Source organism: Oncorhynchus mykiss, chromosome 7, assembly GCF_057628025.1.
Source record: "Oncorhynchus mykiss isolate SJ-2025 chromosome 7, ASM5762802v1, whole genome shotgun sequence".
In the NCBI taxonomy this organism is placed as follows: Eukaryota; Metazoa; Chordata; class Actinopteri; order Salmoniformes; family Salmonidae; genus Oncorhynchus; species Oncorhynchus mykiss.
In genome coordinates this window covers 55845412-55862554 of record NC_143028.1, presented here as the reverse complement: position 1 = coordinate 55862554, position 17143 = coordinate 55845412, and the positions used below count along the sequence as shown (strand labels likewise).

The 17143-nt window shown below is 39.8% G+C and overlaps 1 protein-coding gene across 1 annotated transcript in view; it reads right to left on the bottom strand.

Annotated features, from left to right (window-relative positions):
- The window catches only part of LOC110528160 (metabotropic glutamate receptor 2-like), an 81813-nt gene that overhangs the window by 5052 nt on the left and 59618 nt on the right, over positions 1-17143 (bottom strand). The window contains exon 4 of the mRNA XM_021609988.3: positions 13019-14082. Coding sequence (XP_021465663.3) covers positions 13019-14082 — 1064 coding nt within the window. The remainder of the gene's footprint in view (positions 1-13018; positions 14083-17143) is intronic.

Here is a 17143-nt window from a genome sequence, read left to right as displayed (position 1 = left end):
GGGGTTTATGACTTTGTGGCTGTAGTAACTAGTGACAACCCAAGGTAATTTCTGTGGCAGCAGAAACGCTAAGGCTCGTGGTTAGTGTCGTTTTTGGCGCTCTTTATAACCAGGAAATGACGGTAAAAACATGAGTTCTCAATACAGAGGTTGAAACATTGATAACCGATGGGCACTACATCAACATACAAATTGTTTAGCAATTTCTGGAGAAAATGTTACATCTACATTGCACGGTAGTCCTAATATCGCTAACAGATCTCATAGTTTATTTTTGGGATGAGGAGACTCTTCGTGATTCCTTACTAAAAAGGGAGTTATGAAATCTGAAGACAAGTTGACAAGTTAAGCGAGACATTAAACCAATCATATTCACTGTTTCAAACATTAACTTCCTCAGTGCACAGGTGTCTTTTTAGTGTATTAAACCTTTTGGTTTCTTTTTTTTAAAACATTCGTTTAACTAGGCAAGTCAGTTAAGAACCTATTCTTATTTACAATGACAGCCTAGGAACAGTGGGTTAACTGCCTTGTTTGGGGGCAGAACGACAGAGTTTTACCTTGTCCGCTTAGGGATTTGACCCAACGCTCTAACCACTAGGCTCTCTTCTTTAACATAAGAGGTTGCTGTTATGCCTGAATTTTACCCAAAACCAACAAGGAAGTCTGCTGGGTTGGCTAATTTAATTTCAGCACGCCATGACACCAACCATCTCAGATTGTTCTGAAATGGTTTCTGTAGTTAGAAACAGATATGGTAACAGTTCCTGCAACATTATTATGTTGAAAGACAATTAGAACTTTAGCTAATTGATTACACCCAAATTGGCCATTTAAATGTACCGGATTCATATAAAATTCATTAAATAAATATGAAGCTATGGTTTGGATAATTGTATATTCAACCTATGTAATGAATTTGGTGAGTTTTGTTTTCCCCAGTTCAGAGAAATTAGTCATTGAAGTTCTTAGGTTTATGCCCCATCATACAACCTGATATTACCAGGTTCTGATCACTAGATGGTGCTGTTCCTGATATTAGGTGAAAAAAGCGTGAAGAAACCCCCCCCAAAGTTAATTCAAAAGTTAACATTAAAATGATAATGATTTATACATGTAGAGTGAAGAGTTCAAATTAGAACAATTTACATGACCAAAAGGATGCGGACACCTGCTCGTCAAACATCTCATTCCAAAATCATGGGCATTCATTTTGAGTTGGTCCCCCCTTTGATGCTATAACAGCCTCCATTCTTCTGCAAAGGCTTTCCACTAGATGTTGGAAAATTGCTTTGGGGACTTGATTCCATTTAGTCTCAAGATCATAAGTGAGGCCGGGCACTGATGTTGGGCGATTAGGCCTGGCTTGCACTAGGCGTTTCAATTCATCCCAAAGGTTTCGATGTGCTTGAGGTCAAGGCTCTATGCAGGACAGTCAAGTTCTTCCACACCAATCTCAACAAACCATTTCTGTATAGGCCTCGCTTTGTGCACAGGGGCATTGTCATGCTGAAACAGGACAGGGCCTTCTGAAACAGGACTTCTCCAAACTGTTGTCACAAAGTTGGAAGCACTGAATCGTCTAGAATGTCATTGTATGCTGTAGCATGAATATTTCCCTTGACTGGAGCTAAGGGGCCTAACCCAACCATGAAAAACGGCCCCAGACCATTATTCCTCCTCCACCAAACTTTACAGTTGGCACTATGCATTCAGGCAGGTAGCGTTCTTCTGGCATCCACCAAACCCGGATTAGTCCGTCGGAATGCCAGATGGTGAAGCGTGATTCATCACTCTAGAGAACACATTTTCACTGCTCCAGGGTCCAATGGCGGCGAGCTTTACACCACTCCAGCCAATGCTTGGCATTGTGCATGGTGATCTTATACTTGTGTGCGGCTCCTCGGCTATTGAAACCCAATTCATTAAGCTCCCGATGAACAGTTATTGTGCTGATGAGGCTTCCAAAGGCAGTTTGTAACTCGGTAGTGAGTGTTGTAACCGAGGACAGACGATTTTGACACACTTCAGCACTTCCCGTTCTGTGAGCATGTGTGGCATACCAGTTCGCAGCTGAGCCGTTGTTGCTCCTAGACGTTTCCACTTCACAATAACAGCACTTACAGTTGACCGGGGCAGCTCTAGCAGGGCAACATTTGACAAACTGACTTGTTGGAAAGGTGGAATTCTATTACGTTGCCACGTTGAAAGTCACTGAGCTCTTCATTAAGACTATTCTACTACCAATGTTTGTCTAAGGAGATTGCATGGCTGTGTGCTCGATATATTATGTCAGCAACGGATGTGGCTGAAATAGCCGAATCCGCTAATTTGAAGGGGTGTCCACATACTTTTGTAAATATAGTGTATTTTGTGTAAAAAAAAAATCGTATGAAAACAAATAACAGCATTGAGGACTACTCATTCTTCATTTATTCTTTCAGTTTATTTTCTTCACTGCATCTTCTTTTGCACTGATGTCGCTACATCCCATATCAGTGTTTCACAATCCTGGTCCTTGCGTATCCCCAACAGTACACATTTTTGTTGTAGCCCTGGACAAACACACCTCATTCAATTCATTGAGGGCTTAATGATTAGTTGACAAGTTGAATCAGGTTAACTTAGATGCATGAATTTCACCTTTATGTCTATTATGAATGGAATCCGCAGCATCCACCCAAAGGTGAAACTCATGCATTCAAGTTATTCAGCAAGGTCATTTTCTCAGCAAACAGAAGGGACACATTCTATGTACCAAAAACAAGCATCATATTCTGCACAATTAAGGCACCAATCACTGCAACTGGTCGGCATTGGGTAAATCCCTTTGAATTCAATCACTTTTTTGAATGACAACCTTCCATAAATATTTGCCCATTGTAGAAGTGCTTTTTAGGACCTGAATGCCAAAACATTCAATAGATAAAAGTGCTCAAAGTTGACCCGTTTTTGCACAACCCACCATACCGTGAGACATCCATGTCTTCATCACTGAAAAGACAAATGGTTGAGATATAATATAAAAGCTTACAAACATGGTTGTCAAACGTTTTCATAATTTCTGAAAAAGTATATTTTTCAGAAATATTTTGACATTTTTTAACCATTTGCGCCAATTATCTAAAAATGTAGGCTCAGTAGGCTCAGATTCTTTCATATTTGCATATGTTGTAGCTTAGATCCTATTTTACCTGAAGGGCCCCAGTGTTGAGGATCGGCGTGGCGGATGTGTTGTTGCCTGTTGTATTCGGCACATGAGACAAATACAATTTCATTTGAATGTAGGCCTACATAGAACACCACACATTGGCTGCTACTGTAGGCTGAATGATTGATTTGATCTAACTTTATTTGTCACATGCACAGAATACAACATCTGTAGGCCTTACCGTGAAATGCTTACTTACAGTTGAAGTCGGAAGTTTACATACACTAGGTTGGAGTCATTAAAACTAGTTTTTCAACCACTCCACAAATTTCTTGTTAACAAACTATAGTTTTGGCAAATCGGTTAGGACATCAACTTTGTGCATGACACAAGTAATTTTTCCAACAGTTGTTTACAGACAGATTATTTAACTTATAATTCACTGTATCACAATTCCAGTGGGTCAGAAGTTTACATACACTAAGTTGACTGTGCCTTTAAACAGCTTGGATATTTCCAGAAAATGATGTCATGGCTTTAGAAGCTTCTGATAGGCTAATTGACATCATTTGAGTCAATTGGAGGTGTACCTGTGGATGTATTTCAAGGCCTACCTTCAAACTCAGTGCCTCTTTGCTTGACATCATGGGAAAATCAAAAGAAATCAGCCAAGACCTCAGCAAAAAAATTGTCTGGTTCAAGTCTGGTTCATCCTTGGGAGCAATTTCCAAACGCCTGAAGGTATCACATTCATCTGTACAAACAATAGTACGCAAGTATAAACAACATGGGACCACGCAGTCGTCATTCCGCTCAGGAAGGAGATGCATTCTGTCTCCTAGAGGTGAACGTACTTTGGTTTGAAAAGTGCAAATCAATCCCAGAACAACAGCAAAGGACCTTGTGAAGATGCTGGAGGAAACAGGTACAAAAGTATCTATATCCACAGTAAAAACAAGTCCTATATCGACACAACCTGAAAGGCCGCTCAGCAAGGAAGAAGCCACTGCTCCAAAAACCACCATAAAAAAGCCATACTATGGTTTGCAACTGCACATGGGAACAAATGTCAAACTTTTTGGAAAAATATCCTCTGGTCTGATGGAACAAAAATAGAACTCTTTGGCCATAATGACCATTGTTATGTTTGGAGGGAAAGGGGTAGGATTTCAAGCCGAAGAACACCACCCCAACCGTGAAGCACGAGGGTGGCAGCATCATGTTGTTGGGGTGCTTTGCAGGAGGAGGCACTTCACAAAATAGATGGCATCATGAGGTTGGAAAATTATGTGGATATATTGAACCAACATCTCAAGACATCAATCAGGAAGTTAAAGCTTGGTCGCAAATGGTCTTCCAAATGGACAATGACCCCAAGTATACTTACAAAGTTGTGGCAAAATGGCTTAAGGACAACAAAGTCCTTACCTCAAACCTTTGTGGGCAAAACTGAAAAAGCATGTGCGAGCAAGGAGGCCTTACAAACCTGACTCAGTTACACCAGCTATGTCAGGAGGAATGGGCCAAAATTATTATCTTATTGTGGGAAGCTTGTGGAAGGCTACAAGAAACGTTTGACCCAAGTTTAAGAATTTGAAGTCTATAAGAAATAAAAGCTGAAATAAATCATTATCTCTACTATTATTCTGACATTTCACATTCTTAAAATAAAGTGGTGATCCTAACTGACCTAAGACAGGGAATTTTGACTAGGAATTAATGTCAGGAATTGTGAAAAACCGAGTTTAAATGTATTTGGCCAAGGTGTATGTAAACTTCCGACTTCAACTGTACATGCCATTAACCAACAGTGCAGTTCAAGAAGAGTTAAGAAAATATTTACTAAATAAACTAAAGTCAAAAAGTAAAAGAATAAAATAGCAATAACAAGGCTATATACACGGGGTACTGGTACAGAGTCAATGTGCGTGGGTACAGGTTAGTCGAGGTAATTTGTACTTGTAGGTAGGGGTGAAGTGACAATGCACAGATAATAAACAGTGAGTAGCAGCAGTGTAAAAAAAAACAAATCGGGGGGGGGGTCAATGTAAATAATCCGGAGGCCATTTGATTAATTGTTCAGCAGTCTTATGACTTTGGGGTAGAAGTTGTTAAGGAGCCTTTTGGTCCTAGACGTGGAGCTCCGGTACAGCTTGCCATGCGGCAGCAGAGACAACAGTCTATGACTTGGGTGACTGGAGTCTTTGACAATTTTTTGGGCTTTCCTCTGACACCGCCTGCCCTCTGTAGCGCCTTGCGGTCAGATGCCGAGCAGTTACCATACCAGGAGGTGATGCAACAGCTATTTCCATGTTAAAATGCCACTCTGGTAGGCCTACATTACAATCAAATAGCCACAGTAGCCTACTTGACTACTGTTAAAACAAATTTAAAGCAGGTAGAGCCTCAGTGTTCACAATAAACGTGTGCCGAAAGTTGCACAGAATTTTCACAACCTTCAAGTTTGCACTCAGCCGACTTGAAATTGTCTCAGTGACTAAAATAATTTGAGGGTACATTGGTCTAGAAATCAGAGAATGTTGACTTGAAAGGGAATTCAAGTTTTTTATTACACTGCCAATCCTGTATAGGACATATTTTGAAATTATAGAAATATAGGTAATAAAATAGACATGACCATTTAAGTTGACATTTAATGGTGGGTTGATTGGCAGCCATCTTTGTGGTAGTAATGAGAAGTTACAATTTCAATGGTGTACCAGATAAATTGAAGTAGTCTGAAGGGATAGGTTCATTCTATTAATTATATTTCTATGATTGACATGACACCCACCTTGTATTCAAGAGGATGTTGTGTCTCAACCGTTAGCGGGCACAGAACAAAAACCTCAGATAATGTAAAATAGGGTCTAACGTACAAATTGTGCAAATATTAAGAGCAATCTAAGTTCACATGTTTTTTTGGTGATTGACGTGTATTTAAAAAACAAAATCACGAAATTATGAAATAGTTTGACAACCCCGTATGTAAGCTTTTAAATGATCTCAAACTCAACAGTTTATCTTTGCCAGTGATGAAAACATGGATGTGGTAACGTGGGGTATGGAAATAAAACTTTGCACATAAGATTTTCAAGCAATTTAAGTCAAAACTGTAACTAGTCCACTCAGGAACATTCAATGTCATCTTGGTAAGCAATTTCAGTATATATTTGGTCTTGTGTTACGTTATTGTCCTGCTGAAAGATGAAATTGTCTCCCATTGTCTGTTGGAAAGCAGACTGAACCAGGTTTTCCTCAAGAATTTTGCCTGTGCTTGGCTCTATTCTGTTTTTTTATCCTAAACATCTCCCTAGTCCTTGCCGATGACAAGCATACCCACCAGCCACCACCATACAATTTAAAGAGTGGTACTCAGTGATGTGATTTGTTGGATTTGCCCGAAACACAATGCTTTGTATTCAGGACATAAAGTTAATTTCTTTGCCACATATTGAGCCGTTTGACATTAATACCATATTGCAATCAGGATGCATGTTTTGGAATATTTGTTATTCTGTACAAGCTTCCATCTTTTCACTCTGTCATTTAGGTTTGTATTGTAGATCAACTACACTGTTGTTGATCCATCCTCAGTTTTCTCCTATCACAACCATTAAACTCAGTAACTTTTTTAAAGTCACCACTGGCCTCATGGTGAAATCCTTGAGTGGTTTCCTTCCTCTCCGGCAACTGAGTTAGGAAGGACGCCTGTATCTTTGTAGTGACTGGGTATATTGATACATCATCCAAAGTGTAATTAATAACTTCATCATGCTCAAAGGGAATATTAAATGTTTATTTTAATTGTATTGTTTTATCTACCAATAGTGCCCCTCTTTGCAAGGCATTGGAAAACCTCCCTTTTTTTGGTGGTTGACTGAGGGACCTTCCAGAGAATTGTATGTGTGGGGCACAGAGATGAGGTAGTAATCATTTTAAATAATTTTAAACAATATTACTGCACACAGAGTGAGTCCATGCAAATTATTATGTGACATTGTTACCCCTGAACTTATTTAGGCTTGCCATAGCAAAGGTGTTGAATACTTATTGACTCAAAATTACTTTTCTTTTTTTATTAATTTGTAAACAAATACTCTCTTTCCACATTTAATTTAATCAATTTTCAACTCAGGCTGTAAATCAACAAAATGTGGAAAAAGAAATCAGGTGGGAATACTTTCTAAAGGAAAGGAAACCATGCACAAAATGAATCATGTGACCAAATATTTAGGAAGACATCATCGTCTCATGGAATCTGTGAAGGAATAAATCACATGGAAAAAGTTAGTTAGGTCCAAAAAACGGATTTTCACAAAGCCAAATTAATGTATTGTGTTATAGGTTTCATGATGCTTGTATCTAAATGAAAGTAGAACATTTTAAGATTGTTTTATACATCAGTTGGGGTCTCTATAAGCTACAATATGAGGTCCTAAACCTAGCATGATGAAGGTGCATCCTTGTAGCTGTGTGGGTTTTGGGCTAATATAGTGTACATTTTGGCCTTGAGGTAAGTTGAGCCAATGGCCATGGGATAAGTTGAGCCAATGGCCACCATACCCCTTGTACATTCTGATTCAATTCTGTCAGTTTTATTTATATTATGGTATTTTTGCAATATGTCATGCATATGAAGTCAAGATTGTGCTTTTTCTTTCATTACAGAGCAGACACAATCATGCCTAATGTATAAAACAGTAGAACAAGCAAGGGTCTAGCCCCTCTTGAGGTCCTTGAGAGAGCAGCCAAGGAAGTGAGAGAAGGGATGTCCATTCGAGCAACAGCAAGGGAGAAAAAAAAATGGCTGAATGACACTGAAGAGGTACATTGACAAAAAAACAAAACAAACATGTACCTGTGTGAAAGAGAGGCTATAATAGAGTAGCAGAGGCACACAAGGTCTTATCTGATGTCATGGAGTCTGAGCTTGCTAAACATATCAAAACATTTCACGGACCAGTTTTATGGGCTTAGTAGCCTTAAATGCAGAGAACTTGCCCACGAATCAGCACATTGATACAACATCCCGGTCCCAGCGATCTGGTCAAGAAAAGGAAGGGTAAGGGATATTGAACAGAAAGATCTAGATCTGAAAGTACATACTTAGGAAAAAAGGTGCTAAGTAGAACCATACAGGGTCTTTGGTTTGTCCCCATAGGGGAACCCTTTTTGGTGCTGGGTAGAACCCTTTGCAGAGGTTCTTCAATGAACCCCTAAGAACCCTCTATGAAGGGTTCTACCAAGAACCATTTTATCATCTGAATGTACTTTCTAGAACCGTCTGAAGGGTATCTAACGAGAACCATTTTATCTTTGGTGGGTTCTTCCTAGAATCCTCTACGAACGGGTAGAATGCACCAGCCTTATTAGCCTTTAACATTTAAATATTTATGACAATACATTACATAAATCATAAGGCCTTTCTTTGAGGGCCTAGTTATACCCTAACACAGTGCAGTGGAGGCTGCTGAGGGGAGGAAGGCTCGTAATAATCCCCAATTAACTTGCCACAAACCTCCTGTGACACAGTGGTATTAGGAATCTCCTGGATTACAGGCCACATCAGGCCGGAAAGTCACATTATGCTGGCTTTCAAAGTGTAATTCTGATTGGAATCCAGCCAGAGTTAGGATATCCAACAAGTAGAATTGTTAATCACCCACAACCTGCATTCAAAATGACTGCCAAGGTAGAGCAGATTGAATACTGAGACTACCTCAATCATCTAAACTGGAACAACCATCTCAGTAACGGGTGCAATAAATCCTATTACTAACAGACTGGATTAGTATTTAGTATTTAGTATTATTATTAGTATTATTATTTACTGTATCTTTGTGTGGCATCAATGTACTATACAATATACTATACATGCAAAAACACAGATATTACAGTTAAACAAACAACTCTGAAAGTCTCCCTCCAATAGAGCATGCTGGACAATATTATATATTGTTCTATGTAGACCCCTTCTCGCATTCCAAAGACTCATCAAATTACCCTTTCTGCCAAAAACGGTTCTTGGGGCGTTAAAGGTTCTAGAAAGAGCCCTTTGACTTACAAAAAACCCTTGATCAAAACGGTTCTTGGTAGAACCCTATCCCTCTGCAAATAACCCGTTTGGAGCCTTTTTATCATAGAGTGTATGCATACATTTAAGATGTACAATATACTACACCACCATTCCATGAATTAAACTTTGACCTACCAGCACCATCACCCACTGTCACAGAACACCGCCACGTACTTACGCAAAGGCGGCTCATTTTGCCTTGTCCTGCTGCTCAACTTACCAGGGTACCAGGGTAAGTTGTGGAAATAACCAGTTTTTTTTGGACAAGCTATGTTTTCAAAACTGTTAAGTTTACATTAATTCTGTAAAAAAAAATCCAGGGATACACAACATCCTGAAATACTGTATATGTAGATCTCTTTGTTAGAAAGAATACTATATTTCCTTGACGTAGTGATGCTGAATGTAAAAAAAAAAGAAACGCCTAAACTTAACCCATTCTCCCCTAGAGTATATGAGTATATGAAATATATGAAATAAATGTCACCAATAAAACCTAAAGATACCGTATTTCTGATATTTATAAAGGACCATTTTTTACTTTTTTTTACCCAACTTAACCTAAATCCAATGACATGGTGAAATGTTTTGTTGATTTCACATTGAGTTCAAGTTAGTTGACAACAACCAAATGTAAATCAAAACTAGACATTGAACTGATGTCTATGCCCAGTGTGAAGGGCACTTTTTGCCTTTGGATATGAATGATGTTTCATCACCTTGTTAATTTGCTTTTCCCCTTCAGGGAGGACATCTTTAATATTTAATGTGGTAATCATGTTTGTAATTCATGCCTCAGTAGACCATAATTTGTTTCCTTAAACATTTAATGGATAACGTGCAAATTCTTGTTTGATTATTCAACCAGACTTTTCTGAAATCACAGGGTAGGAGGACAGCCATCTCTGAGTAAGATTGAAGCAGATGGAACACAGTCCAGTTATATTTGCCTCATTGAAGACAATACACAAATCACATGAGTCTTTGTTCCAGTTCAGAGATAATCAGAGCGGTCAGATTAGAGCTGTGTTGATCTGTTCTGTCTGTGCCCCCTTCTCTCCCCTCCTGCCTAGGGGCCATGAGGGAGGGTCCCTTTGAAGCCCTAGGAGACACTCAGTAATCCCAGCGCACGGGACACAGCTGGGACTCAACGTCCTGATCTTTCACACTCTACTCCGCACAGGGACACACAGCTACGTTCTGTCTCCCATCCAGACCTCATACTCTCCAGCCTGTCCATCTGTGTCTGCAGAGGTAGGTGCACCAGGGCACCAGCTCTCTCTCTCTCTCTCTCTCTCTCTCTCTCTCTCTCTCTCTCTCTCTCTCTCTCTCATATATGAACCACACAATTTTCACCATCATTGTAAAGTCTTAGTTATTTGGTTGCTTTGAGAAAGTAATTTCTTAAAATTCAAATAAAATTGTATTTGTCACATGCTTCGTGAACATCAGGTGTAGGCTAACAGTGAAATTATTACTTACGGGGCCTTCCCAACAATGCAGATTCTTATTTATTATGCAGATTCTTATTTATTTAATGCGATTAGTGAATAATTGATGTCTGTCCCTCATTTTAAGGTCAACCTTGTTACGTGAACTGAACACTAATTTTAATATGGTCATACTGTTCCTTTTTAATTTATTTTTTCAATAGAAACATTGAACATCTAATAGTCAAATCATAATCAAATCCTTTTCTAGTGTTTAACAATTAAAAAAATGTGAAGCTTGCATTCACTTGCCCCTCCCTCTTGCACACAACAAACTTCCATATAGTGGTGAGGAGCTCTGTGGACCCTTCGTGTCCAGAAGTCATTTAGACATTCATTGAAGCAATTGGCCCTCTGTAGAGTTGCTATTTTCTCAAGTTTTCTCATGTCAATTAACTTGTGAAATTCTTGGATTACTCATTATACTAATAAAGTCAGATTGAATCAACAAATACGATAGTCAGTTTAAAACAGTTGAAGGGTACAAGACTGTGTACATATCTGGCTGTGTTGGCAAAATTTCTACCTATCCCATCGAGTCAAGTGGGGAGAGGCTGCCCGTTGTCACAGTTCTAAGACCAGTCAGAAACATCCAGCTAACCCTACGCCAATGACGACTGAAACTAATACATCAGATGACAAATAATTAAGTAAAACAAAGCTTAAAATGATGTTTGAGTGAACCTGAATCCAGAAAATGAATGACTCCTCCTCCTCCTCACCACTCTATTCCCACTGTCGCAAAGGGATTTAAGGTGAAATTGAAATCCTGTTACCGTCAACCCTTCTACTTTAATGTGCACCTCATTGACATTTACTATATATATATTTGTTTTACTGTTGGAATGGGAAAACATGTTTTTTCTTTACATGTGCAATTTATGACCGAATGTAAAAACGAAAAAAAAAACATTTTTAAAAAGCAAAACAAATTATATACCCTAAAGGCCCTCTATTGATGGAATGACCCAGCTGTTATGCTTTTTGGTAGGCTCTGCTGTACACACTCCACACACAAGCTTGTGTACAGCATACACACACTGTACGCACATAATGTTGGAGAGTATTACTTTAGTAATGCATTACTAAATCCATTGACCAATCTTCAATAAATACCGTAAAACGTATATTTATATAATTTATCTGCTAAAATCATTGAACACAACCAGCGCTTATTGGAGACAGGCTTATCCTTGAGTTAGGTGTGTATTTCCTTAAAGTGAAACATCAGGATTTTGGCAATGAGGATATTATTTTTATGTCTCTGCATCTGTATGAAGGACGAGGTAGTTTCGCACACTAACGCTAACTAGCGCAGAGACATAAACTTCATTGCCAAAATCCAGAAGTATCCCTTTAATGTGCACAGCATTTTGCTCTATAAAATGTTGAAAAGACTACCACACTGTTGTGACCGGTATGACCAGTATAAACATAATATTAACAAATCCATCAGACTTGCAAAGACTAGGCTGCCTGTCATACACCCCCCAATTTCACTCTTCACCACCATGGAGAGCATTATTTGATGTTGTGTTGTCTTTTTGTTGGCGCCATTTCTAGGATTTAAAAAAAAATAAATTATGCACGTGACCGTGGGAATATCAGAGTGGTGTCCATGGTAACCTCGTGAACAATTCATTTAGACCCCGTGACTATTTGAAACAGGCGTTTACTTGCTGAAATGTAATAAAAGGCGGCTATTTGAGACTGCGTTTAATTGAGGTTTTAAGGTAGGTATGGTAATGTGGAAATGAAATGATCATAACACAATGAGGTTTGCTCTATGCTAATTGTCATGAAGTAGCCAATGTCAAGTGTTTTTTCAGTATAAATCCATCCCACCTATTTAAACCCGTGATTTTGCCGGGATATGATCACCTCTGAGCCTTTGTTCTCCTCTGGAACAGATTTATCAGTCACATGAAAAGAGATCTGCTTCTTTTATCAGAGTTAAAGACAAGCAATCAAAGGGATTTGTTATCTGTTTAGAAAAGATTCAATGAGCCAAACTCACGTCCCCTGACTTACGACTTTAAGGACACAGGAAATACACAAGTAGAAATAACAACCAAATGATCATGTGTCTTCAACCTCAGTTTGTAAAGTACTGTATATATATACACTGTATGTTAGGCAGTGTGTTGAGGTTGTGTTGTTAATATCTGGAAAGTAGTGATGTACTGTGAAACTCAAAAACAGCAAAAACATGTGACTTTGTTTACAAAATCAAAGGCATAGGATGTCTGCTTATTATTTACACCAGAATATCAAAGTCTATGTGATTTGATAACTCACCCTGTAGTCGCTGGCCGTGACATAGAAGATGGGCTGGAAGGCCAGCCAAATGATACAGGTGGTGTACATGGTGAACCCAATGAACTTGGCCTCGTTGAAGTTCTCGGGGCACTTCCTGGTCTTAAAGGCGTAGACAGTGCAGAGGATGATGAGGATGCAGTTGTAGCTGAGGGACATGAGCATACTGGAGTCCTTGCTGTTGCACTTGAGGGTAACTATGTCCCTCCTCTCGGGGTTCACTTCCTTCCTGACCCCCGGGGCCTCCACCAGGAGCCAGACCACCACCACCACCAGCTGGCAGGAGATCAGACCCCCGCAAATGGCCACCTGCGAGGCAGGACTGATGAACCTCGGCCGCTGGGCTCCGTCCTTCACCCCGCTGAAGATGCGTGCGATGCGGTTGGTCTTGGTGAGAAGCGCAGAGTAGCACACAGCGAAGGAGGTGCCCAGGCCAAGTCGACGTAGGGTACACACAGCCATGGAGGGCTTGGAGATATAGATGAAGGTCATGCTGTAGCACATCAGAACACCCAGCAGGAGGATGTAGGACAGCTCCCGCCCGCTGGCCTTCACCACAGGGGTGTCGTTGTGCTTGAGGAAGAGGCCAATGATGAAGAGTGTACACATCATGCCCAGGCAGGAAATGGTAACAGGGCCTATAGCCCAGGCGTCCTCCCAGCGGATGTACTCCTCTGGTAGGTTGTAGCAGCCTGTCAGGTTGGCCAGGGGCCATTCGCTAAACTTGCAGTCGGCGCAGGTGAACTCGTTCTTCAAGTACTGGTAAGGCTGGCAGGGGATGCAGATCCAGCAGCACACATCTCCAGGCTGCATGCTTTTCACCTCGTTCTTCCTGCAGGGGTCGCTGCATTGGGAGGTGGGTGCGGCATGGCCTTCCCAGGGGATCTGGCTGGTGTTAAGGGTCAGATTCTGGGCCCAGTAGCCCACCTTACGGTAGACGTAGCGTCCGTCCTCTTTGTGGTAGTGAAAGATGTTGTAGCGGCCTAAGCTGTCTCCAAAGATATCGAACCTCACCATGTTCTCTGTGTCTGCTGGACGGAATGGGGCTGCAGAGTGATAAAGAGAAGACCATGGTCATGTTATGATGGTTGAAAGTGAAATAAACAAATGAATGTATATCCTTGACAATACAATATATCATTACCCCTCTGAACTCTGACTCACTCAGATTTGTATTTTGAATTGTGTACAATGTGTACAATGAATCCAGGGTCTTGGAGTCAACATGTTTTTATTGAATGAGCTTGTATCTGCTTCATCACTTCACCTCTCTGCATTCCCCTCTGACATTCCATTCCTTTCACATGGGATTAAACAGTAGCTGATGCATCGGGGACACAGGTGCAAACCCAGCATTTGCATAATTGAAGCCAGAAGGTTGAGTCTGTTTTCTTTGACACAGGCTTATTGCACTCGAATGAGAACCTCAGAGAGAGGTTTAAAAGTGGTTGTTTTTACTATTCAGGTGCCAACAACTATGGGTTTAGAGCAGATTCATTCAACACCATGGAATAGACAGTTACTATACAATCACTTGGTAGCATGTCAAAAAGATTGAACATTTATCTCAACATCAATCCATTCATAATGTCTAACTATGGAATAATACATTCTTAATGTCTAACTATGGTATAACAATTTGCAAGACATGGATAGAAATACCAATGCATTCATAGCTAGAATGTAAACAGAGCAAAATGACAGAATTGCACCTGGACCGTTGAGATGTTTAGAGATTTTTAGAACCATTCTCAGCTGAATAGCCCCATTATTCTCCATAGAGAATCATCTAGTCTCTTTTGAACTAGAGGAAATGGGGCTTTGTAATGGATGAAGGATAATTTGTGACCCTGCTGTACTGCCATTTCCCCAAAGATGTCCATACACTTCAGGCGATTCTAGTCTTGTAATACAATCTGATGTCTTCTGACAGCAAGCTCCCCTGGGGATCCATCTACAATCCAGGGACGGCTGAGATGGTTAGCTGGGCTAAAGCAACCCTCATGGACTTTGAACCCCCGCCCACCCCCACCATCACTCATACATGGAAATATTCTCACCTTTTACTGCATCCCTACCGTAAGACTTGGAGACACAACTACTCAGTTAACGGTTTAGTAGTTAGAGCATTCGGCTTGGTGGGGTTGTTGTTATCTGTGTTGTACAGATGTGTTGCTGCTATAGGGGTTTACATAAATTATCTGTTACTCTGACTATCTCTGGTCACCACCTGACTGAAAGTGTTGTTCCCTGATGAGGGTGTTTATGCGATTCCTATATGTAATATTCAGGCTGTAGGCCAAGTCACTCTCCACACACTCCAGGCAGATGAGAATGCATGACAATATGAGCCTCAGCATGTGAGGCTGGAAATGGTTTCCTCTTTGCAAATTGAATCATTACAAGCTCTTATCTTCAGAAGCAATATAAAAACAACTAAAATTAGTCCTGGACTGTTCCCACTTACTGTAGGATGGTAGGAATTGATACAATGGATCTAAATTTATGTAATCAAATTTGTCAGCAAGTAGGGCACTCATGGGTAGATTATGATTGCAGTATATCATGCAGTGTAGTTCATTTTCAACATTATGTGTCGAGAGACTAATAAGAGACAAAATTATATAGATGAAAGAGACTTTAGTCATCAACCAAAAATCAAATACAAAGAAATACAGTTGAATATGGTCTATTTGTTCTCTGGCAATAATCTCATGGAAAATCACTTCTTAGGAGATAGAAAATCAGATTTCTCTGTATACATCTAACAGGGTTTCTGCCAATGCAGAAATATGTATTCAATGTTTATGTATTCCTACTGGTTGGTTGAATTTACATATCAACAAGGTGTTATGCCACTGGTCATGCTTGCAGATAGGGGGAAATTGTGGACGTCAATTCTTCCCAGTCCAATAATTCTATCCAAGTGGTAGGTCACGTTCTGAAATAGTGCATTACATTTACAATGTGTCAGAGGTCACTTTGTACATTTCCTATAGAGTACCAATCAAAAGTTTGGACATACCTACTCATTCAAGGGTTTTTATTTATTTTTGACTATTTTCTACATTGTAGAATAATAGTGAAGACATCACAAATAAGAAATAAAACATATGGAATCATTTAGTTACCAAAAAAGGTGTTAAACAAATCAAAATATATTTATATTTGAGATTCTTCAAAGTAGCCACCCTTTGCCTTGATGACAGCTTTGCACACTCTTGGCATTTTCTCAATCAGCTTTATGAGGTAGTCACCTGGAATACATTTCAATTAACAGGTGTGCCTTGTTAAAAGTTAATTTGTGGAATTTCATTCCTTCCTAATGCGTTTGAGCCAATCAGTTGTGTTGGGACAAGGTAGGGTTGGTACGCAGAAGATATTTGGTAAAAGACCAAGTGTAACAAACCTCTTCTTCGTCTGATGAGGAGTAGGAAAGATCGGACCAAAACGCAGCGTGGTAAGTGTCCATGATTATTTATTAACCCAGAACACGAAAATACTTAATACCAAGTGAATTGAAATAAATGAAAATCAAAACAGTTCTGTATGGTGAAACACAGAAAACAACTACCCACAAACACCAGGTCAAAAGTTCAAAAGGCCACCTAAGTATGGTTCTCAATCAGAGACAACGATTGACAGCTGCCTCTGATTGGGAACCATACCAGGCCAAACACATAGAACTATAACACACAGAACAAACATAGAATGCCCACCCCAACTCACGCCCTGACCAAACTAAAAAGGAGACATAAAAAGGAAACTAAGGTCAGGACGTGACACCAAGTCCATATTATGGCAAGAATAGCTCAAATAAGCAAAGAGAAACAACAGTCCATCATTGCTTTAAGACATGAAGGTCACTCAATCCGGAAAATGTCAACAACTTTGAAAGTTTCTTCAAGTGCAGTCGCAAAAACCATCAAGGGGCTATGATGAAAACTTCTCTCATGAGTGTTAAACAAATGAAAATACCTTTTGCCTTGATGACAGATTTGCACACTCTTGACATTCTCTCAACCAGCTTCACCTGGAATACAAAGCGTGGCTACTTTGAAGAATCTCAAATATAAATATATTTTGATTTGTTTAACACTTTCTTGG